Consider the following 25,189-nt stretch of genomic DNA (forward strand, 5'->3'; position numbering starts at 1 on the left):
CCTGACTCCAGGAAGTCTGTTTATCTTAGTAAAGAGGTTCACACTGAACTTACTTTTTCAAAGGTCCTAAATCTCCTGTTGCTTTCCAGATACTGTATAAAAAAGTATTTTCCTATAGATGTAGGTTTCTTGAGAGGAAGGCAACTGTCTTATTAATCTTTGGGTTTATTTGATTGTTTGCATTTTATTTAATTTGCAAAGTTAACAGAAAAAATAATGTAACATCATTCATATAACAACCACCCAGGATTCTGTCATTTTTACTTTGCTATTTATCTTCACCCTAACTTAATCCAGTACATTTCAGTGCACTTCAGTGTTCCCACTGGGTACTCAAATGTTGAAGTGACCTGCCAAACTCAAAGATCAAGGTGGGTCCCAAGGACAAACGCAGGGGTCATTAGTCTTAACAAGTCTGATTTGTTTTTTTCCCTAAACTTGTCAACATCTCCTTTAAGTTAAGCCTAAAATAACTTTTGCAATTAATACTTTTTATCAGAGTTTAAATATTCTCAGGTATACAGCCATAAAAACTACATTAAAATGGATGTACATATGAAGAAAACATATAAAAAACACGGGTGATTTATTCCATATTGTATAAAAACCACACTTAATCTAAATGTTGTAATTCACAACCTGCATAAGTTTTCAAAGAAAAATTTACAGTTTCAGGAATGTGGCCAATCTCTTTTCTTGGCAGATAAAGGAAGAAATCTAACAAAAGAGCATATAAATCAAGTTATGATAATGGTTCCAAAAAAGACTGCATTGTCTTCACTCCCCGCTAAACCAGCATTTCTTTTTGGATTTTTACTAAAGTCCTAACCCCTAACATCAAAGAAGGTGCCAAGTCTTTCATCTTCTACCTCCACAGTAACCCTTGTGTGTATTCTCTCCTTATTTATTTTTATTTTATTTTATTTTTTATTTTTCCAAGGGTTACGGGGGCACAGGTAGTATTTGGTTACATAAGTTCTTTGGTGGTGATTTGTGAGACTTTGGTGCACCCATCACCTGAGCAGTATACACTGCACCTTATTTGTAGTCTTTTTATCCCTTGCCCACCCCCACCCTTTCCCCCAAGTCCCCAAAGTCCATTGTATCATTCTTATGCATTTGCGTCCTCATAGCTTACCTCCTATATATCAGTGAGAACATACAATATTTGGTCTTCCATTCCTGAGTTACTTGACTTAGAATAATAGTCTCCAGTCTCATCCAGGTTGCTACAAGTGCTGGTAATTCATTCCTTTTTATGGCTTAGTCATATTCCATCATATATATAGATATATTCCATCATATATATATATATATATATATATATATATGTATACCACAGTTTCTTTATCCACTCATTGATTGGTGGGCATTTGGGTTGGATCCATGATTTTGCAATTGCGAAATGTGCCGCTATAAACATTCGTGGGCAAGTATCTTTTTCATATAATGACTTACCTTCCTGTGGGTAGATACCCAGTAGTGAGATCACCAGATCAAATGGTAGTTCTACTTTTAGTTCTTTAAGGAATCTCCACACTGTTTGCCATAGTGGCCTTACTAGTTTACATTCCCACCAGCAGTGTAGAAGTGTTCCCTGATCACCGCATCCACACCAACATCTCCTGTTTTTTGATTTTTTGATTATGGCCATTCTTGCAGGAGTAAGGTGGTATTGCATTGTGGTTTTGATTTGCATTTCCCTGATCATTAGTGATGTTGAGCGTTTTTTCAAATGCTTGTTGGCTATTTGTATATCTTCCTTTGAGAATTGTCTATTCATGTCCTTAGCCTACTTTTTGATGGGATTGTTTGTTTGTTTTCTTACTGATTTGTTTGAGTTTGTTGTCGATTCTGGATATTAGTCCTTTGTCAGACGTATAGATTGTGAAAATTTTCCCCCACTCTGTGGGTTGTCTGTTTACTCTGCTGACTATTCCTTTTGAGGTGCAAAAGCTCTTTAGTTTAATTAGGTCCCAACTATTTATCTTTGTTTTTGTTGCATTTGCTTTTGGGTTCTTGGTCATGAAATCCTTGCCTAAGCCAATGTCCAGAAAAGTTTTTCCAATGTTATCTTCTAGAATTTTTATAGCTTCAGGTCTTAGATTTAAGTCCTTAATCCATCTTGAATTAATTTTTGTATAAGGTGAGAGATGAGGATCCAGTTTCACTCTCCTACATGTGGCTAGCTTATTATCTCAGCACCATTTGTTGAAAAGGGTGTCATTTACCCACTTTATGTCTTTGTTTGCTTTGTCGAAGAACAGTTGGCTGTAAGTATTTGGGTTTATTTCTGTGTTCTCTATTCTGTTCCATTGGTCTATGTGCCTATTTTTATACCAGTACCATGCTGTTTTGGTGACTATGGTCTTAGAGTTTGAAATCAAGTAGTGTGATGCCTCCAGATTTGTTCTTTTTGCTTAGTCTTGCTTTGGCTATGCAGGCTCTTTTTTGGTTCCATATGAATTTTAGAATTGTTTTTTCTAATTCTGTGAAGAAAGAATGATGGTGGTATTTTGATGGGGACTGAATTGAATTTGTAGGTTGCTTTTGACAGTACGGTCATTTTCACAATATTGATTCTGCCCATCCATAAGCATGGGATGTGTTTCCATTTGTTTGTGTCATCTGTGATTTCTTTCAGCAGTGTTTTGTAGCTTTCCTTGTAGAGGTCCTTGGCCTCTTTGGTTAGGTATATTTCTAAGTTTTTTGTTTTTGTTTTTGTTTGTTTGTTTGTTTGCAGCTATTGTAAAAGGGGTTGAATTCTTGATTTGATTCTCTGCTTGGTCACTGTTGAAGTATAGAAGAGCTACTGATTTCTATACCTTAATATTGTATCCAGAAACTTTGCCAAATTCTTTTATCAGTTCTAGGAGCTTTCTGGAGTCATCTTTGGGGTTTTCAAGGTAAATGATATCAACAGCAAACAGAGACAGTTAGACTTTCTCTTTACTGATTTGGATGCCCTTTATTTCTTTCTCTTGTCTGATTGTTCTGGCTAGGACTTCCAGTACTATGCTGAAGAGGGGTGGTGAGATTGGGCATCCTTGTCTTGTTCCAGTTCTCAGAGGGAATGCTTGCAACTTTTCCTCATTCATTATTATGCTGGTTGTGGGTTTGTCGTAGATGGCTTTTATTATATTGAGGTATGTTCCTTGTATGCCGACTTTGCTAAGAGTTTTAATCATAAAGGGATGCCAGATTTTGTTGGATGCTTTTTCTGCATCTATTGAGATGATCAGGTGATTTTTGTTTTTAATTCTGTTTATGTGCTGTATCACATTTACTGACTTGCCTATGTTTAACCATTCCTGCATCCCTGGTATGAAACCCACTTGATCATGGTAGATTATCTTTTTGATATGTTGTTGGATTTGGTTAGCTAGCATTTTGTTAGGGATTTTAGCATCTAAGTTCATCGGTTATATCGGTCAGTAGTTTTCTCTTTTGGTTATGCCCTTTCCTGGTTTTGGTATTAGGGTGATGCTGGTTTCATAGAATGAATTAGGGAGGGTTCTCTCTTTCTCTATCTTGTGGAATAATGTCAAAAAGATTGGTACCAATTCTTCTTTGAATGCCTGCTGTGAATCCGTCTGGCCCCAGACTTTTTTATTGTTGGTAATTTTTTAATTATCCTTTCAATCTCACTTCTTGCTATTGGTCTGTTCAAGGTATCTAATTTTTCCTGATTTAAGCTAGGAGAGTTGTATTTTTCCAGAAATTTATCCATCTCTTCTAGGTTTTCTAGTTTATGTGTATAAAGGTGTTCATAGTAGCCTTCAATGATCTTTTGTGTTTCAGTTATCAGTTGTAATATCTCCCATTTTGTTTCTTAATGAGGTTATTTGGATTTTCTCTCTTCTTTTCTAGGTTAATCTTGTTAATGGTCTATCAACTTTATTTATCTTTTCAAAGAATCAGCTTTTTGTTTCATTAATGTTTTGTATTGTTTTTTGTTTGTTTGTTTCCATTTCTTTTAGTTCAGCTCTGATCCGGGTTATTTCCTTTCTTCTGCTGGGTTTCGGTTTATTTTGTTCTTCTTTCTCTAGTTCCTTGAAGTGTGACCTTAGAATGTCAGTTTGTGCTCTTTCAGTCCTTTTGATATAGGCATTTAGGGCTATGAACTTTCCTCTTAACACCACCTTTGCTGGATCCCACAGATTTTGATAGGTTGTGTCATTATTGTCATTCAGTTCAAAGAATTTTTAAATTTCTATCTTGATTTCATTTTTGACCCAATGCTCACTCAGGAGCAGGTTATTTAATTTACATGTATTTGCATAGTTTTGAAGGTTCTGTTTAGAGTTGATTTCTAGTTTTATTCCACTGTGGTCTGAGAAAGTGCTTGATATAATTTCAATTTTCTTAAATTTATTGAGGCTTGTTTTATGGCCTATCATGTGTCCTGTCTTGGAGAAGGTTCCATGCACTGTTGAAAAGAATGTGCATTCTGTAGTTGTTGGATGAAATGTTCTGTATATATCTGTTAAGTCCATTTGTTCCATGGTACAGTTTTAATCCATTGTTTCTTTGTTGACTTTCTGTCTTGATGACCTGTCTAGTGCTGTCAGTGGAGTATTGAAGTTCCTCATTATTACTGTGTTGCTGTCTATCTCATTTCTTAGTTCTATCAGTAACTGTTTTACAATTTTGAGAGCTCCAATGTTATGTGCATGTATGTTTAGGATTGTGATATTTTCCTGCTGGACAAGGCCTTTTAACATTATTTAATATCCCTCTTTTTCTCTTTTAACTGCTGTTGCTTGTTGCTTTAAAGTCTGTTTTGTCTGATGTAAGAATAGCTACCCCTGCTTGCTTTTGACGTCCATTTGCATGAAATGCCTTTCTCCACCCCTTTACTTTAAGTTTATGTGAGTCCTTACATGTTAGGTGAGTCTCCTGAAGGCAGCAGATAGTTGATTGGTAAGTTCTTATCCATTCTGCAGTTCTATATCTTTTAAGTGGAGCACTTAGGCGATTTACATTCAGTGTAGTATTGAGATGTAAGGTATCATTGCATTCATTGTGCTATTTGTTGCCTGTGTACCTTGGATTTTTTTGTTTTTTGTTTTTGCTTTTTAAATTGTATTTTTGTTTTATAGGTCCTATGTGATTTATGCTTTCAAGAGGTTCTGTTTCGATGTGTTTCTGGATTTGTTTCAAGATTTAGAGCTCCTTGTAGCAGCTCTTGTGGTGCTTCCTTAATAGTGGTGAATTCTCTCAGCATTTGTTTGTCTAAAAAAGACTATATCTTTCCTTCATATATGATGCTTAGTTTCACTGGATACAAAATTCTTGGCTGATAATTGTTTTGTTTGAGGATTCTGAAGATAAAGCCTCAATTCATTCTCGCTTGTAGGGTTTCTGCTGAGAAATCTGCTGTTAATCTCATAGGTTTTCCTTTATAAGTTAACTGGTGCTTTTGTCTCGTAGGTCTTATGCTTCTTTCCTTCATCTTAACTTCATCATAACCTGATGATGATGTGCCTAGGTGATTATCTTTCTGTGATGAATTTCCCAGATCTTCTTTGTGCTTCTTGTATTTGGATGTCGAGGTCTCTAGCTAGGCCAAGGAAGTTTTCCTTGATTATCTCCCCAAATATGTTTCCAAACTTTTAGATTCCTTTTCTTCCTCAGGAATACCTTTTCCTTATTCTTAGGTTTGGTCATTTACCATAATTCCAGACTTCTTGGAGGCCTTGTTTATATTTTCTTATTTTTTCTTTGTCTTTGTTGGATTGGGTTAATTTGAAGACCTTGTCTTTGAGCTCCGAATTTCTTTCTTCTACTTGTTCAATTCTATTGCTGAGACTTTCCAGAACATTTTGCATTTCTATAAGAGTGTCCAAGGTTTCCTGAAGTTTTGATTGTTTGTTCTTTAACAATCTATTTCCTTAAATATTTCTTCCTTCACTTCTTGTATTGTTTTTTGGATTTCCTTGCCTTTCGCTGGTGTCTCCCTGATTAGCTTAATAAGTAACCTCCTGAATTCTTCTTCAGGTTAATCAGGGATTTCTTCTTGGTTTGGATCGATTGCTGGTGAGCTAGTGTGATTTTTTGGGGGTGTTAAAGAGCCTTGTTTTGTCATATTACCAGAGTTGGTTTTCTGGTTCCTTCTCATTTGGGTAGGCTCTGTCAGAGGAAAAGTCTACGGGTGAAGGCTACTGTTCAGATTATTTTGTCCCAGGGGATGTTCCCTTAATATAGTACTCTCCCCTTTTTTTATGGATGTGGCTTCCTGTGAGATAAGCTGCAGTGATTGTTATATCTCTTCTGGGTGTAGCCACCCAGCAAGCCTACCAGGCTCCAGGCTGGTACTGGAGTTTGTCTGCACAGAGCCCTGTGATGTGAACTGTCTATGGGCCTCTCAGCCATTAATACCAGCACCTGTTCCAGTGGAGGTGGCAGGGAGATGAAATGGGCTCTGTGAGGGTTCTTACCTTTGGTGATTTAATGTTCTATTTTTGTGCTGGTTGGCATCCTGCCAGGAGGTGACACTTTCCAGAGAGCATCAGCTGTGGTGGTATGAAAGGAACTGGTGGTGGGCGGGGCCCTAGAACTCCCAAGAGTATATAGCCTTTGTCTTCAGCTACCAGGGTGGGTAGGGAAGGCCCATCAGGTGGGGGCAGGGGTAGGTGTGTCTGAGCTCAGACTCTCCTTGGAAGGGTCTTACTGCAGCTGCTGTGGGGAATGGGGGTGAGGTTCCCAGGTCAATGGAGTCATCTACCTAGGAGGATCACGGCTGCTTCTGCTGAGTCATGCAGGTTGCCAGGGAAGTGGGGGAAAACCAACAGTCACAGGCCTCACTCAGCTCCCACACAATCCGAAGGGCTAGTCTCCCTCCCATCATGCCCCTCCCCCAACATCCTGTTTCCAGGCAGCAGATGAGCAGGGCTTGAGAACTTGCCCCAGACTAGCCACTTCCCAGGTGCAGAAGAAAAGGGATTTGGTTCTTCCCTCACCTGTGGAGTCTGCACACCAGATTCATGCCCTCCCCCGGGTTCTGGCCAGGAGGCTTCTTGCTGGATTCAAATTGTTACAAAGTTCAGCTGGAGACTTCCTTCTCCCTGTGGCATTTTACCCTGTGCCTCTGGTCACCCTCCCAAAGGATCCCTGTGGTACCAAGCAGGGATGGCATGCTTAGGGAGCCAGTGAGCTCCCAGGTCCTTTCCCGCTGCTTCCTCTATCCCTGTATTTTGCTCAGCTCTCTAAATTGACTCAACTCCAGGTAAGGTCAGAAAGTTCTCCCACAAACTAGACCTTCAGGGGTTGGAGTCTATCACCATTCTCTGGTATGTAGGCTGGACCTTCTTATGGCAGGAGCAATAGCGTGCTAATCCCAAACCAAGCCTCAAGTGGCCTTACAGTTTCTACTCTCTCTTTTGGAACTGTGCCATCACCATTTGAACAAGCCCAGTCTAGACTTCTAGAGAACAAGATACTATAAAGGAGAGCCCACTTGTTCAGCTGAGGCCTCCTAGACCTGCTTACAACCAGCTGACTCCCAACAAGAAGAGAGAGCCCAGGCACTATTAGAAAGCTGCATACCCAACCCAAGCTGGTTACATACCTGTTTGTAGCCCAGCTACAAACAGAAGAACCACCAAGCTGACTTGTAAACTATAACATGTGCTTCTTCATTTAAAGCTTATTTAAAGTTGTTGAACTTCGGGCTGGTTTGGTTCACAGAAATAGCTAACCAATAAAAATGAATAAAAAATTCTGGTATGTTCAAAAAATGAAATTCAAAGATGAAAATGAACACATTATTTTCTACAAACAACATGGCCAACTTGCACATCCTGTTCAGCAAAAAAAGCCAGACACAGAAGAGCACTAGCATTTCTGTCTATCTACAAAAAGTTCACAACAGGCAAAATTAGTAAAGAGTGATTTAAGTCAGCAAACTGGTGACCTCTGGGGACAGACAGTACCTGGGAGGGGACGCAAAGGACACTTCTGAGTTGATACTCTATTCTTGATCTTGATTCTGGTTTCATGAGTCAGTTCACCTTATGAAAATTCAATGAGTTTTATACTGTTTGTGCACTTTTATCTAGGCAATTCAATAAAAGAATGTTTTAAAAAGCAATCGGTAAAGGGTTGAACAGCAAACTGACAGAAGGGAGCATAAAAAGAGCATAAGCCTCACTAGTAGTCTAAGGAAAGCAAGCCAAAGCAATCAGAAATATTAGTTTTCACCCATTAACAGGCAATAAATTTAAAAGACTAAAATATCCAGTGCTCAAGAAGGGATGAGAAAATATTCACATATAGCTAGTGTGTGAATTTTATAAAGTAATCTGACAAATATATTAAAGTTTGAAATACGTGTAATCTTGATTCAATCCACTTAGCAGTCGAGCCTATAGAAATGAAACCACCAATACATAACGATATACTTACAAGAACATTTACTGAAGCAATGTTTATGGTAGCAAAAAACATCATCTTGAATGTGCATCAAAAGTGGATGGCTGCAAAAATTATGGTTTATACATAATAGGAGATTAAATTATGTAAACATTAAAAATAATGTGTTATAATATTTTGTCCAGTAATGATAAGGGCATTAATTTGAAAAGCAAAATTCAAAGTAATAGATATAGAGTGATCCTAATTTGTTTAAAAATAAAAGAGATTAACCCAAAAAAATCCTATATAAATGTTGTAAATGTTTTCTTCAGCATAAAGTTTTAGAAAAATACAAATAAATCTGTTAGCATCAGTCACCTCAGGAAAGTAGAATTTGGAGAAAGAGGGCACTACTACTTTTTATTTTATATATTTTTTACTTTTTTACTTGTTATGACAAGTATATATTACACCGGAAATGAAACAAATACACGTTAGAAAATATTCTCATATTAGAAAATAAAGTGTTCTCTAGAGAAAAAAACTCCTTAATCTTTCAAATGATGAGAGATAAAAACTCAACAGTTGTGACCTCTTTGCAAGATTGTTAAAAGCCAGTCCAGAAGCACATCATATCACATATGAATTTTATCTGATTATTAATTCAAGCTGAAGAAGAAATAAATTATCCCATAAAATATCTCTTAGCACTTGTAGTAAATATAGCTTGAAAAAAATGTGACTGAACTAACAATCTGTTGGAAAATTCTATTTGCTATATGAGTGGAAAATATTACTCAGAGTACTGACATTTCCTGTTTACCACTGAAAAAAGAACTTAGTTCTCTAACCTTGTAAATGTAATTCAACTGTGAATCTTACAAACACTTACAATAAGAGTTTGCCTTACTAAACAAATCAGGTTCATCTGGCAGTCTAGATTTTAAAGGAACTAAACTTTATCTTAAAAGTAAGTATAGAAATAAAAAGGAAAGATAGTAAAAGTAATGAATTCCAAGTTATAAAGGAACTAATATACCATATAAAATCTAGTTAAATATAAATATTTCAATTTTTCCCTCTTTTAAATGTCTCAGAAAAGTCAATGAAATCAAAGTGAGTGTCCAGCTGTTCTAAATTACTGGATAATAATATCCAAGTAATTCAGAGCTTTTTGAAAAGCTTTAGAAATTATTTAATTATAGATTGTTAAGAGATGATAAAATGGAGATATAAATCTTAGGTGTATTTTTTGCTTTGAAATTGTTTTATATTTCATATTTTGAAGGAGAGATAAAGATAACTAATAAAAATTTATGACCTAAATTTCAATCTCAATTTCAATTAATTAACTGGATGAGAAAGGCAGTTTTTTCCTCCGGACTTCATTTTCTGCAACCATGAAATAAAATGTTGACAAAAGCAAACAGAAGGTTTAGACTGTTAGAGGAAAGAAGGATTACTATAAAATGACAATATTTTACATCTATTGTGCCTCAGGTGTTCTATAAACATTTTCCAAATAACCTTACAGTAGTATTATGATAGGTCATATCTCCATTTTGCCAATGGGAAAACAGATTCAGAAAAGTTCTGTAAGTTACTCAAGGTCATATGAGTGGTAAATGGTAGAGCCTGGATTTGAAGTCAGGTCTATGTGACCAGAAAGACAGGAAGGGCCCTTCAAGCTTAGGTTCATATAGGTTAAATAAAGTGTTAAAGCTCCCCCTACTAGACTAAATAAATGGTGTTCATAATACACGTACTAATAACACCTATGTGTGTAGCACATTTGCACTGAAAAGAGTTCAACACAGTAATTCAGATCTCAGGCATTAGAATTAAACAAGGCTAGGTTCCCACTCCATGTTTACCACATCTGGCCCCATGACATTAGAGAAGACATTATATTTTTCTGAGCCTGTTTTCTCATCTAGAAAATGGCATAGGTAGTAAGTAAAGCACAGTGTTTGGTACATGATGAGCAATCCATAAATACTTGTCTTCTAAAATTCAATATTTTAAAAGCATTTTCAAAGTAATCTTGAGAAGATATGAATTGTTATTTTTATGTCATATATGGGTATATTCTAACACCAAAATCATAAAAGTTAAGGGAAAAGTAAAGGGGCATATTCAAAAACCCTGTGTTTAGTTTCCATCCTAAAGGACCAATTTTACATTGAAGGTATGAGGCTAAAATCAGCTATTATGGAGAAAATACCCAATTTTATTAATAAAGGTAATTTTATTAAGACTATGGAAGATTTTGATGACTAAGAGAAACAAACATACATATTTAGATGATGACCTTAAAGAAGTATTTTTTCAAAGCTTGGGAAATAAATAAATAATTCCTTGAGAACTTTTTTTAGGCCCATGCTTCAGTAAAATAGAAAGCAAAATGAGACAAACCTTTTCTATAAAAAAACCCACATATATCACATACATTTAAATTATTAAGAAAACACAGCTGACATTAGCGATGGAAATGGACATGGCTCTAACAAACTCCACTGTCAAGTCACTGGCTCTAGGGAAGACCCTGTCATTTCCACAAGAACTGAAAGGCCATCGGCCTCTTAGGAACTGCCTGCAGCTTTACTTTTTTTTTTTTTTTCTGAGACAGGATCTTGCTCTGTCTCCCAGGCTGGAGTGCAGTGGTGAGAAAACGGCTCACTGCAGCCCCAAACTCCTGGGCTCAAGTGATCCTCACATTTCGGCCTCCCAACTAGCTGGTACCAGCTAAATTTTTTAAATTTTTCTTTAGAGACAAGAACTCCCTCTATTACCCAGGGTGGTCTCGAATTCCCCTTCCAAGATGCTGGGATGACAGGTGAAAGCCACTGCATCTGTCCAGCTTCACTTTAAAGAACTAAACGGTTACATGCACATGTGTGCAATTAAGAGGTTGGTTTTATTTCTATTTTAGAGAATATGATACAAATTGCCAGAGTTTTAACAATAAATAAAATTTGTTAAAGCCACACAAGAGTAATACTCAAGATAAAATTAGCGACCCCATTTAGGTATTAAAGGCCTCAGACTTCAGTCCCCCCTTCAATATTACAAAATGGGGACTTTGGTATGGTTAAGGTATTCTCTGATCAAAAAATCCATTTATCCTGACAACAAGTAACTGCAGGGATTCTGCATTCTAATTTGATGTATTAGACTATGGGTTTAAAGTTTAGCCAGCAGCTGTTAGCTGGCTTTAGTATGGGCAGATGTTGGTTGTATCAAGTATTCTTTGCCACATGTGGGACCAAGTGGAGCTTCCTCAGAGACCAATGTGTAATACTTCAGAATGTTAATGTTGAAGTCAGCGTCCTATTTTTTTAGTCAATGAATGCTGTTTTCTGTAGACCTAACAGTCACGTTTGGAGGCTAAACCAGCAAAAGTGTTTATGTCTGTTTACTTTTTAAATAGATCATCTTCCCCAGCAATGGCCAAATTACTTAACCTTTCTGGGCTTCAGTTTCCTCATCTGCAAAATGAAGATAGTAACACTGCCTACATCATAGGTTGTTTATGAGGACTGACAATCCCCAAATTGGACAGTTCTCTCAATAAATGTTGGTTCTTATCATCTAATTTTATCTTGATGCTTAAGCACATCAACAGAGGTTGCCTCTGTTTATGCCTCTGCAGTCATGCTCACCACACCACTACTTCCACCTACCTAAAATTCATCTACTCTGTGCTTTCCCCAAATTATTCTTTCCATATGGCATGGGACTGTGCCCAAATAATCACTGCTTTCTCCTTTCTTCTTCTCCTTTACTGCCACTATCACATAGCTTGACATGAATGTTCATTCGGCAGCTTTGGGGGCTCTCTATTATTTATGTGTACATCTCTTCCTCCCATCCAGACTGTGAGGTCTTTGGGCTGAAAAACTACGTGTTATATTGCTCTATATACAAGACATAGCACTGAATGCTGTCCAAAGCAGACACTCACTAGATACTCTGATTCTTCCTCACGATCTACAGGTGTAGTGTGAAGGAATGTTTCCAGCTGATTAAAATATATAGTGGGCATATCGAGTATACATCTGATTTCTGAAACATACCATAAACCAAAGTGTCTCTCCTATATTTTCAACATTTCCTCAGGACAAGCTAAAGACCAAGAGGCTATGGGAGCATTATTAACAGTTATTTCCATGGTCTTGCCTTCACTAACTTTTATAATTCCACACAGAGCAATTCAGTGAGATTTCAGTGGTGCAAAGATCTCTCTTTATTGGTAATGAGATGCATTTTAAAGTCAGTGAGGTGGTTTTCAGTGTATGGTTCCTAAAATGGACCCATTACATTATAAACATGAATGTATAGCATTAACCTCCATGTATATATTTCACTAGAACATAAATCTTTTTTCTGTCTTAGAAGAAATTATCCCTTCTATCTGAATTAGTTCATAAAACTCAGCTGTGGTTCCAGGAAACAGCTGGTGTTTTTGCCTCTCCATTTTCACCAAAAAAACCCAGCAAGCAATGCATCAAGGAATAAACTATCTCAAAACCATAAACTGCTTAACTCTTCTTCATGTGCATGCAACTAACATAGTATATTTCGATAGACATTCAATATGTGTTCACCCTTTACCATATTTGTTGAATAAAATACTTTATTACTATAATAAGATGTATTAGTGCTACTTAATATGAAGGGCATTTTACTAGGTGCCATAAAATGTAACTTGACAAATGCAATCTCCTGGGAAATTTTAATATATATAAAACAGTTATTTTCAAACAGAGGGTTTATATCAGAGTCACTTGGGGAACTTTTCCCAAAAAACAGCAACAACCACTATCATCACAAAAGCCTGGACTCCCTCCCTAAAGATCCTGATTCTAATATGCACCCTAGGTTATGAATCAAGAAAAATACAATAATAGCTCAATGAAGCAAATCTCAACCATAACATTTTTGATATGTTAGTGTAGTATTTTTCTTCATAAAATAGATATACTATTAAGCTCTTATATATAATCTGAATTTTTGATGCACAAATACATTCATGTTAAATGACCCAAAGAAAGTCTTGATACCTTAAAGAAGGTATTGATAACTCAGTAAAGGTGTGAAAAAGTATCCTCTGATTTATGAGTTTTATAAACTTGAATACAAAATATCTCACTTATCAAAAGTGAGTTTCCACATATAATTTTTCCTGCTAATCACTAAAAGCTCCATTTATAAAAACTATTAAAAATTTCATTGTTGTATCATAGGGCAACAGATATCTTCCTGTTTTGATAAGTATACAATTGTTTCCATTGAAAATAGGGAACATAAAAATAAAATTGACCTGTGATATCCTATGGCAACACACAAAAATTATCTGAATTCCTTTCACAATTTTAAGAAAATCTTTTATTATAATTTTATTCATATATATTTATACACTTATTCTATAAATTTCCAACTTTGTCAATTCCAATAATACAATGAAAGAAGTCATAGAATTTTAAGGGTTAAAGATCACTTAGAACAACTTCTCAGTTATACAGATTTATAGTCTTTGAGTTGTGTTATTAACATGAATTTGGTCTCTTGAGAGGCATTGTGGTGCAGTCACATTAATTTTCAGTAAAGTAAGATTAGAACCCAGACTGTCAGTCTGGTTCTTAGGTCTTTTCTGAGATGCCAACACTTCTAGTTTTCTCCCCAACAACATATATATCTCTTCGTGTTTTAGAGCACTTTAGGTATTTTGTCATAAATTTAACTGCCAAGTGAAAAATGTTAGTATTTCTTCTCACGAGTAGCTTTTTACAGATCGTTATAGCAAAGGGGAATCAAACAGTCCATTACCATTATTTTCACTTAACTCCAAAGAAGATCTTAGCTCGGCTTAAACAGAAAGCTTTTGGCTTGCTTCCAGCAATCTTTATGCTACAAGACGTGTCCAATAAAATTAGCAGTCTCACTAACTTCTTTCCACGGAAATTATTTCCAATTCCTTTCTCCCTAATATCATCTCCAAGATTTAACATGAAGCCTTTTTGCAGCCATAATCTTTAGCCTAATCATCTTACTCTAATCTTACTTAAACGACTTCCTAAATCACAAATGAAACTTCGTATGTGTCATCCATTGTTAATGAGCATTTGTAATCCCCAAGGGTGAAATCACCCAGCCTCTGTGTACTCATACGTGACTAGATCTAAGTCACTTTCCAGGATCTCTGGACTGATGTCTCTGGAAGATTCTGGTGGGGTCTGCTCACACAGTCCTGTGTCCTGTGTCTATGCATTAATTCCGCAGGACTCAAAAGTAGTCCAGCAGAATATAGTATTTTGCACTTCCAAATTTGTTGAGTGTAGATCTCATGTCAAATGTTCTTACCACAATAAAAAACAAAAAAAAAAAAAACAAAGAGACTCAAGGAAATAAGGGAGGTGATGAATATGTCTATTACCTTGGTTGGTGATGTCACTATAAGTGTCTGCATATTTCCAAGCTCATCAAATGGTACACACTATAACTGTGCAGTTCTTTGTATATCTGTTATACCTCAATAAAGCTGTCAAAAAATAAAAAGTAGCTCAGGTTCTGACAAGTTTACTTAAAAAACTCATGGCTGGATATAAGCTATCAGACTTCTTCCACGCAAATTATTTTTCATTGTAACTTATGCATCTTGAAAAAAATAATAAGGCCTGGATAGATATTTAGAAGTAGAAGGCTAGTAAAATTGTATGGAAAAAGCCCCATTAGTATTGCTCAGAAGATCTGCATTCAAGTCTTGGCTCTACTTCACCTAATTTGTGTAATGTTGAGCAAGCTACATAAGCTTGCTGTGTCTCAGTGTGTTCATATGGAAAGTGGTGGTTATTCAACTTACTTTGTGGGGGGCTGTGAAAACCTAGTGAAATAATGTATTTAAAGTATCAAAAAAACAAGAAAGTATTTTACCTACATACTTCCTTGCATGTAAGTAAAAGTCATTCATAAATTAATGTTACCACACCTCTTAATCCCATTGTGCTATCAACATCTAGAATTCAACATAAATATCTTAGTATTCTTTCAATAAAGTGCTGTTAATTAAATTATTTACTAATTTTTATAATGAATAATTACCAAGAAATGTGCTAGTGCTATTCAATTTTCTCATCTAAACTTTTGTACTACCTGAAAAAGATATACAAGGTTGGAGTAGACTCGGGTGGTAGAAGAAAACCTAAAAAATAAAAAAAAAAATTGTTTCATGGCAGTTGAAAATGGCATTATTTTAAGGCCATAGAATGGAAGACTAATGGATGACTTAAGAATGTCAAATATTATTTCCCAGAGGATAGTCACCAGTTGGTTTTTATCCTTACTTAGACAAGAACAGGAGGAAATTAGCTTAAATTTCATTTGGGTTAGAGTAATGGAAGCAAGCTATGAAATCTAATTCCCAGGGAATCTTTTCTTCAAAATAAAATAGAGACTTACTGCCTACCATTGTTTCAGTGCAGCCCTGACTCCAAGAATGAGAAAACACTAGATGAAGTTTTAGTCATTCATCTCTATAATCCCCTTCAAGGGAAGAAAACAAGCAATGACGAGCCTATTATGCAACAGGTATTTTCACTTGTTTTCATTTCATCTTTGCTGAAAATTATTTTCCTCACTTTGCAAGTCAAGATGCAAGCTATGAGCATTTAGTCTTCCCAAGGTTATCCAGTGAATGAGAGAGTTTGAACACAACTGCTAACTACCTCCAGAGCCAACTCTTGTACACTGCACCAACTTATCTCAGTAAAGTCTTGCTCACCCTGGCACTCCTAATTTTTATCTTTATTTTAAAATGACATTATCTCTGTGACTTAAGAGGTATCTGAAAACTGAAGCAAATTGGGAATATAGCCCCAGTACTTATTGAGCTATCTAATACATTGCCAAACATATAAGCACTCTACAGATACTGCCTTCATTTGATGACAGCTAACATATGAGGCAAATACGGTTATCAGCCCTACGTACAGACGGAACCTAAGGCTCAAGAAAGTTAAATTGCTTGCCCTGGATTCCACACTAGTAGGCTAAGGAGCCAAGATTCAAACCAGTTGCTCTGACCCTGTAGGCCATGGTACAACCACTAGATAATATGGATATTATAAAGATTTGTGGTTTCAGAATTTGATTTGTTGTGAATACTTTACATTTGCAGCTTTTCTGTGTTTAGAACCAGCTGTTCCCAAAACTTCATAGCCATTAAATAATATCAGTAACAAGTTTAGTTAAGTGCATGGGAATTTAAAGATCAAAAAGTGAGTGTTGTATAGCCCAGAAATAAGAAAGTCTATGAGCCTCTTTTTTAAAAAATCAATTATTTCTGTCAACAGACCAAGCAGCCACACATGTCTCTAGACATTCTGGATTCTCCTGGGGATTCTGGGGCACTTTGGCATGCTCTAGAAAGGACTAAGATGCCTCAAAACTTATCCTCCAAGTCCATGCTCGAGGTGCTAAAGAAAGGGGCCTTTTAACTTCAAGGGAGGCAGTGGCGTACTCAGTATTTTCACCTCAGCATGCCCTGTGACTGAAAAGAATGCATGTCAGGAACTCAGACCACAGGGCAGCAGCCAAATCCCAGCGCAGACTTTTCTTTTTGTTTTCGTCAAATCACAGATATTTAGAAGTAGAAAGAGCCTGTTGAGGTCATCTGGTCCAATCCCTTTATCTTACAGACAAGGAATTTGAGGACCAGGCAAGGTTAAGCACTTTCTCTAGGGTCAGAAAGCTAATTAGTGACAGAGTTAGCAATAAATCACTTCCATGAAAAGACATGCTTTCAAAGCAAATTTAATTACCTTGTACTCTCAAGTGACTAATAAGAACACCCATGTAGCTAGACGATCTCCAGTGTTTCCATGAAGTAGATGTAACTCAAGAGGATCTTGAATGAACTTTACAACATTGAACAATCTAAGTCAGTAGTCTTTCAAATGCACTAATTTGAGTCAAATCATTACTTTTAGGGGAAGTGTTCCTACCAACTTTTTTTCTGTACGAAGTTACAGTTTCAGCCACAGTAAATGCCCCAGTATTTTCATCTCTTGTCTAGTAGATAAAAAATAGATAAAACTTACAATACACTTAGAAATGAGGAATAATTTTTGGCATCCATAAACATTGTACCACAAATTATTAAAGGAAAAGATTATTTTGATTTTTATAGCATAACTTTTTCTCTGGAGATCAAGAATCATCTATTTTATCAATTGATGACAAAACCCAGAGGTGTAGGGGTAATCCATTGGTGTTAATAATTTAATAACCAAATAGAGTGTTGCAAAATATTTAAAAGAAATGGAAAGTATTTTCACGTAAGATAGATTATGAAAGTTAATTTATTTCAACATGAATCTACCTAAAAATCCAAAGATTTGCCTTTAGAAAATAAATAGAGTTAAATAAGAAAGGATAGAAGGGAAACATCAATAAGTAAGAAGAAAAAATTCTAGAGTTGGAATGGATATGGGTTAAAAACACAAATAACCATTAAGTCAGTAGTTAACAGCAAACACCTAGTCTCCCATATGAAAAAGTGAAACAGAAGTTGAACACATGAAAAAACAATGAGAACTAGACAGGGCAGTCTGTGCAAATGCAGGCTGACAACAAACCAAAATGCTGTTTCCATCGGGGGAAAACTGCATCAATTAAAATATGTCTTGAAATATTATTTCAGGAAAGAAGGAAAGAGATATACTGTCAGAGAAGAGCTAATTCTGACAGCCATAAAAGCATGTAGTTTGACATTGAGAATGCTTAAATTCCCACAGTTTACTAAATTTAACCCCAAAGACTTACACATTCTCAGAAAATAGAAACCCTCTATCGCACTTAACATTTCAGAAACGTGTTAATGATAAGGTTTTCCATTTGACTGTGTCTTTTTAAGTGAGCACAGTAGAAAAACGGGCAGCAATGTCCATTTGACATGTTGTATTAAGCCTAACGTTCATGTTAGGTACCTACTATAGGAAAATACATTTTTGAGTGGCTATTTCCTGGCTCTACAGTAATCTGGCTTCAAGGACATTCTATGGCTATTCAATGTCAATTATTCTTAAATTTTCATGTTCTAGGAAACACTCCCTAAATGAAATCATTGAGATTTCTGAGTGCTACCAATAGAAGAGAACAGAAGCATGGATATTTCATGGAAAAAAAAGGATGTTCTGTTCAGTATAAAGTAACAAAGCATAGCATTTCTCTTCCTGTAGCAACTGATGATGAAGAGGATGATGATAGTGTTTTACCTCAACTTCACACTTCTCCAAAGCTGAAAATTTTCAAGGTGACCTCCCTAAATGAAGTGATGGACAAGCTAGGTTTTCTTTGGAACTCTGACTGCCTAGAAAGGGTTGACTTGTTTGGTATCCCTCTGTAATCCAGAAACCTAACAAGATGATCAACAGATTAGCAATTGCGTGTTGCTAGTGATCTACAAAATTTTATTGAATTTACTTACTTTGTTCAACAGAAATTATGTTCCCAGCACTGTTATAAAAACTTTACAAATATTAAACCCATTTGATTCACTTAATACTCATAGCAATCTTGTTAGGTAAGAACTATTATTATCGCCAATTTCCAGAGGAGGAAACTGAGGCACAGAGAGGTAAATTAATTTGCCTGAGGTCACACAACTAGTAAGTATAATCCTCTCTTAAAACTCAGCAATGGTCAGCCTTTAAGCTTGATACTGCATCCTTTTCCGGGCCTTCTCACTAAATGGTAGTTTTCAATGAAAAGTCATTCAGGGAGCAACATTGAAAATAAATAGTTGCCTGATCATAATAGTTGAGTTTATTAATAGTTTTCTAAGTGTCAGATACTGTGCTAAGTGCTTAAAAAACAACAACTCCTGTTTGATCCTTAATGTAAGCAATTCCATTAGGAGGCACCATTTCCATTTAAATGAAAATACTGAACTGTGTGTGGCTAACAACTTTTCTGTAAGTTACATGACTAATAAATGGAAAGAAGCAATTCAAACCTGAACTATCCATCCAGTCACAGAACCCACCTACTGTAGTATGAGGTGTACTGCCTCCCTATTTAGGGAGCTAGTCCTTTAAGGAGAGAGGACTAAGGGATGATGATTTTGGCTGGCTGTTTTTCTTTTTTCTCCCCTTTGCCATAATAGGCCATCAGCAAATTTTCTATTAAATGGAATGAGACACATCACATTTAAACAGATATATTAGGAGTGTAGTTCATCTGTGAGAATTCCCGGACAATAAAAGCACCTCAAAAAAAGCAGTGTGTTAAGCCAATTCAATAACCCCCATTTCTAGCAAAGTATATCCAACCACGACTAATAGTCATGGCAATGCCATTACTGTTGACTAAAGAGAGTGGTAGAATCAACCGTCTTTAAAAAATTTTAAATTTACTGTAAAGTCACATCTAAAATAAAGCTTAAAAAGAGTCATGCTGAAATATGGAGAGGTGGGCTGCAGAGTGGTCTCAAGTACCTGACAAAGAGATGATCTCACATGAGAAGTACAGTTTAAATACAAATTACCAAGAATATTCTTTTCTACAATTTCCATATTCACCTGCAATGTGATATGCTATCATCTGATAATACCCACATTTTCAATCCACAATTTTAAACATTTTTTTAAGAATCAAAATACAAATCAATAAATTGAGATCACAAACGAGTTTCAACAGCCAATAATTGTATTATAATCCTATCTTTTCTAGAGATAAAATAATTTATGTTTATTTTATATTTTAGTCATTTTAGAGATTATTTACCTTATTTTATAATTTTAGAAGCAAATAATTTTTACATGGTTAAAATTTAAATTTTAAATGTAATAAATATTTTTAAATTTAGTCATTCTTATCAAACTACTGATATATTTTCTTTGCTTAGTCTTATAGTTATTATAAGTATAAAATGTATGCAGTAGTCTTCCCTCATCTGAGGGGAAAACATTGCAAAACCCCCAGTGGATGGCAGAAACTACAAACTCTACACATACTATGCTTCTTCCTATACATGCATTAAAGCTTAATTTATAAATTAGGAGATTTCCAAATACTTTCTTGTAAGAGCTTAACAACAATAACTAATAATAAAGCAAAACAATTATAATAATATGCTGTAATTAAAGTTACGTGAATGTTGTCTCTCTCTCTCTCAAAATATCTTATCATACTGTACTCACCCTTCCTGTGATGCGAGATGATACAATCCCTACATAATGAGGTGGAGTGTAATGAATAACGTAGGTATTGTGACATAGTATTAGGCTACTACTGATCAGAATCTATATTCCTGAATCTCTGCAACTATTCCTCACTTGCAGTAAATGGCTTGGTGTCACTCATTTCAGGCAATCCCTTGTTGAAGTCTTTGTATAGGCTCAATGCTTTCTAGTGCGGCACGTTGCTGTCAATCGGAACACGTTTCTGTTCATGTCTTCTACCCACAAATTTAATGCCTTTTCCATTTCAACTAAGCACTTATCATGCACTGTGGCCATAACTTTTGCAGTCTGAAGTGAGACAGCAAAATTGGCATGAATTTCTTTTTCCTTCTTCACAATTTCACAGAGAGAAGATTCATTCTTAGCATAGGTCTTAACAATCTTATCATTTTTTTTTATTAAGTTGAGAGCTTTCTCCTTTTCACTTACAGAAGCACCCGATGGCTTCTCCTGGGCATATCTGAATTGCTAGCTAGCATCACTACTCTTGTGCTTTGGGGTGCATTGTTAAAGAAAATAAGGGTGACTTCAACACAAGAACTCTGATACCATGACAATCTGATAACTGCAAGAGTAAGTCTAATAACTGAGATGGCTACTAAGTGACTAACGGATGGGCAGCGTTTCCAGTGTGAATATGCTGGACAAAGGAATGATTCACGTCCCAGCTGGAATGAAGCAGGAAAGTGCAAGATTTCATCAAGCTACTCAAAATGGCATGCAACTTAAAATTTATGTGTTTATTTCTGGAATCTTCCATTTAATATTTTCAGATCACAGTTGACCATGGGCAACTTAACCCATGGAACCATAGATAAGTGGGTCTAGGCACTATCAACATTTAAACTGCAAATACAAACAAATTCTTTGTGCGAATTAGACACCAGAAAATGAAACTGACTTCTCACAATTCAACTGTGATCGATATTCTTAAAACTCACTGCAAATGACACACCACACAATATGATATAAAATCAATCTTCTCATTTCTGTGAAAGTACTTTTTGTTTGCAGAAGAAAAGGACTGAGGCTTTTTGATACAGCGATTTATGGAACATAAAATGAAGAATAAGGAGAAGCTCTTAACTGATGGCTTTTCAAAACATAGGAGTCTTTGATTTTATGGAAAGAATATATACTTTTCTTAAATTATTAGAAATCCTCTCTACTAGAAAAAAGAGCATGGAAATCAGACAACTTAAGGCAAGTCCTAGATTTATGAATTCTACATCATTAAAATTTTGTTGAAACCTTGAATAAGTTGCAAATGAAAACTGGTTTTGAAAGGCTGCCTTAAAACCACTTACATATTACTAAATATTTTGAATTTATTTTTTCAGTAGAGTTTTCTTTATTTTTTGAATAATATCCTATTTTAGTTAATTTTCAAGGAAAATGTTTCATAATACTTAATAAACTTTAAAATATTTTAAGGTTTAGCAAGATAAGGAATCTATCCTATAAGTGGTATTCTCACATAATAACAGGATTTTAAATTCTAGCCACCAAACCTCTGTCCCCTGTAACAACAAAAGTTTGTATGAGCACTCCCTTATGACCTACTGTCCTTCCCTCAAATTCCTTTTGCTCAAGGTAAATAACTTTTGTTGTCTAGAAGACCTCCAAACATTGCAAAAAATGCTCCAATGCCTTTCATGTTAATGCAAATGTCCAGTGAAGACAGCTATGTATTCCCAAAAGTACTTAATTCTAAGTTCATGTGTCTGAGAATTACTTGATATGCTTCTTCTAGGAAAGTTTATCTGAGTATCATTTAATATGCTTCATATAGGAAAGTTAGTGAAGAAAGATGAGGTACCAAGCAAATATCCTACACAGAGGGTTGAAACACACTGACCTCCCTGAAACATACATAATTATTTTATTTCATTCAACTCAATTATTAGCATTAACAATGGCAAGAATAAAAATGCATTAACAGTAAGTGGTTAAGAAATTTACAATTAATGTTTGCCAGAAAGTGGATAAAGGACCGATTGTTTGAAACATTTGTTCTTTATTTCTGAATCTACAGTTTTACATTTGTCTCTTAAGCCTGGTTCCAATTAAATTTACTGCAAATGACATACAGTACATATAAATGAAACATTCTCTTTCCTGAGGAATACTTTTCATTGGTACAAGGGAAGGATTTGGGCATGGTATTAATTATACAAAATTAGAATTTGCACTCCCCTTTTCCATACACAGAGTGGAAAATAACTTATTGCACAGAGGTAAATGATTCACCTGCAGTCACACTGTTGGCAAGTCTCCTGTTTGCAAAAATAACCTATAAATATTTAGGACTACATATTAACTCAATAACATTCCCTAAAGCCACTCCCTTTGCCTCTGTATGTAGTTATGAATCATTTTGTAAACCAAAGGCAGAACTGTAAACAAAAATATTTGTAAACAAAAGAAAACTAGGGAAATATATTAGAAATTAACAAATTTTAGCCACGAATAAACTTATAGAATGTGCTCAGTGTCTCTATCTCTGCTAAAATGTCTTGAGGTTGATAGGAAGAGTGTTATGGCTGTCCATCTTTTACAGATGAGAAAACCTAAGGCTACAGCATTACCCCAGAGTGACTTACCTGAGAGCACATAGTTTAATTAAACGGTGGACTTATGATTCTCAAACCCATGTATTTCCCTCTAGATTCCAGAGTCTGGCAATTCATTCCTTATCCACATCGCTTCATTACATAGTTTGGGAACTGACAGAAAGGCAGCAACATCTGGCCTTCTGAATGTTTACAGTATTCTGTATGCACTATTTAATTCTATCTTATTCTTTCTTGTGTCTTGGCCATGTCTCCCCAATCTCACTGTAAGTTCTTCGAGAGCATGGATCATACCTTTGGCCTCTGTGGAATTAACAATTACTAGCACAGAGCCAAGGACTTGTAACTTTTTAAAAATATTTGTTCATTCGCTAAGTAGATGCAAAAGTTCTGGGAGGCCCATTCCAGAAGGATGGAAAATAATTGTATTGCACAGGCAAATTGGGTTTATTTACTACCCAATTCTGTATTTTTTTATTTCTGTAGAAATTCACTAATTTTCTTTTTTCTATTTTCAAAAAAATATTATAACTGTTTTTTTTATGACAGTATCCACTGTTTTCAATGAAGCAGATGTTCTCAAACACTATTGGTGAGGAATGTAACCTTTATGGGTATAATTTATCAATATGTAAACATACTATTTTAAATTGCAATTCCAGTAATTCCAGTTGTAGAAATGTTGCCTAAAATAATAATTAGCAGTGTTCATGTGCATACCAAAACTTGTACCTTTGACATGTAAAATTAGGAGATAACCAAAATATTAGATATAATCTAAACTTTCAGACTCTTGAAAAAGTATGCAGGCCAGCCAAGCCAGTTCTTTTTTCTCTAAAAAACTTTCAAATAATTGAAAAACATTTCTATACTTTTACTGTTTTCATTATATTAACAACATCAATTTCTTTTTCCATTCATGCAAATTAATTTTAGCCTATGAATGAGTCACATACCTTTATTACATGATGCTTTTCCTGGAACACAGGAATCTTAAACATTTGGCACCAATATGTTGTATCTTTGTTTGGGATGGGGACCTGTCTTAATAAAAAGGGGAGGAAGACACAAAGTCACCTTCTCTTAACATGCTCCTGAATACAATAATGTAAGCAAAAATGCTCGTATACACTTTCAATAAGCCCATCCCTACAATCATAAAACCTGAAAACACTTACGTCCTGATTTACTAGATCAAAGTACGGTAAGGCTGTAGACAGCACACTAGTTTTCTCAGGATTCAATAACCGCAAACTCTTGGTGCCCCTATTGGAGTCATGGTACTTGGGACCAGCTTCTCCTGCATCTTCATGGTGGTAGGCCCAGATCACTCTCACAGTGCTATCCTGGGGATCAGACACGGGCATGATTAGGTCTCATGAGAGCACTTTCCTTACAACTGAGTTGAGTTTAAAGAACTCTATTGTAAACAAGATATAGAAGTGAAGAAAAGACAATAATGACATTTGGAGTTATCAACATGGTCTCTAATATTAATCGCACAAATTTGATTAAGTCATTAAGGATCCAAATATATGAGTTACTTTTTGGAAGGAATCATCTCTCAGCATGCAAGATTATGTGTTCCAAAACATACTGAAGGACAATTGACTCCGTAATTACACTTTTAAGTACATGACAACAATAAATAATTGTCACGCCAAAACTTTAACCTTGCAACTGGTAGCTTCTAAACAAATATTCTTGTTCAGCAGCAGAGACTTTGGAAAATCAAATGCCATGGAAGATTTTAGGGAAAAATAAATTAATACAATAAAAATTAAAATTACCTAAGACTTTTCCTTTTACAGTAGATGTTTTCCTAGGCACTAGCCTAGTCACACGTATACATTTACAGAAAATATAAATATAGAAGGATTTCTGTTTCTGAGTTTTTTAATTTTACTATAGTTAACCTACAGTCATTTTATGAATCCTGGGAATTTCCTAGGGACTGGATTACCGCAACTATGGAAAGTACTGTCAGATGAAATCGGTTTCCATTGAGCAACCAGGGTA

At 35.5% G+C, this 25,189-nt stretch overlaps 1 protein-coding gene across 1 annotated transcript in view; it reads right to left on the reverse strand.

The window, feature by feature from the left end:
- Positions 1-25,189, reverse strand: part of MOXD1 (monooxygenase DBH like 1) — a 104,264-nt gene that overhangs the window by 51,571 nt on the left and 27,504 nt on the right. Inside the window, exons 3-4 of the mRNA XM_019030208.4 lie at positions 24,349-24,516; positions 24,127-24,210 (exon numbers count right to left, since the gene is read on the reverse strand). Coding sequence (XP_018885753.1) covers positions 24,127-24,210; positions 24,349-24,516 — 252 coding nt within the window. The remainder of the gene's footprint in view (positions 1-24,126; positions 24,211-24,348; positions 24,517-25,189) is intronic.

This window comes from Gorilla gorilla, chromosome 5 (genome assembly GCF_029281585.2).
Source record: "Gorilla gorilla gorilla isolate KB3781 chromosome 5, NHGRI_mGorGor1-v2.1_pri, whole genome shotgun sequence".
NCBI lineage: Eukaryota > Metazoa > Chordata > Mammalia > Primates > Hominidae > Gorilla > Gorilla gorilla.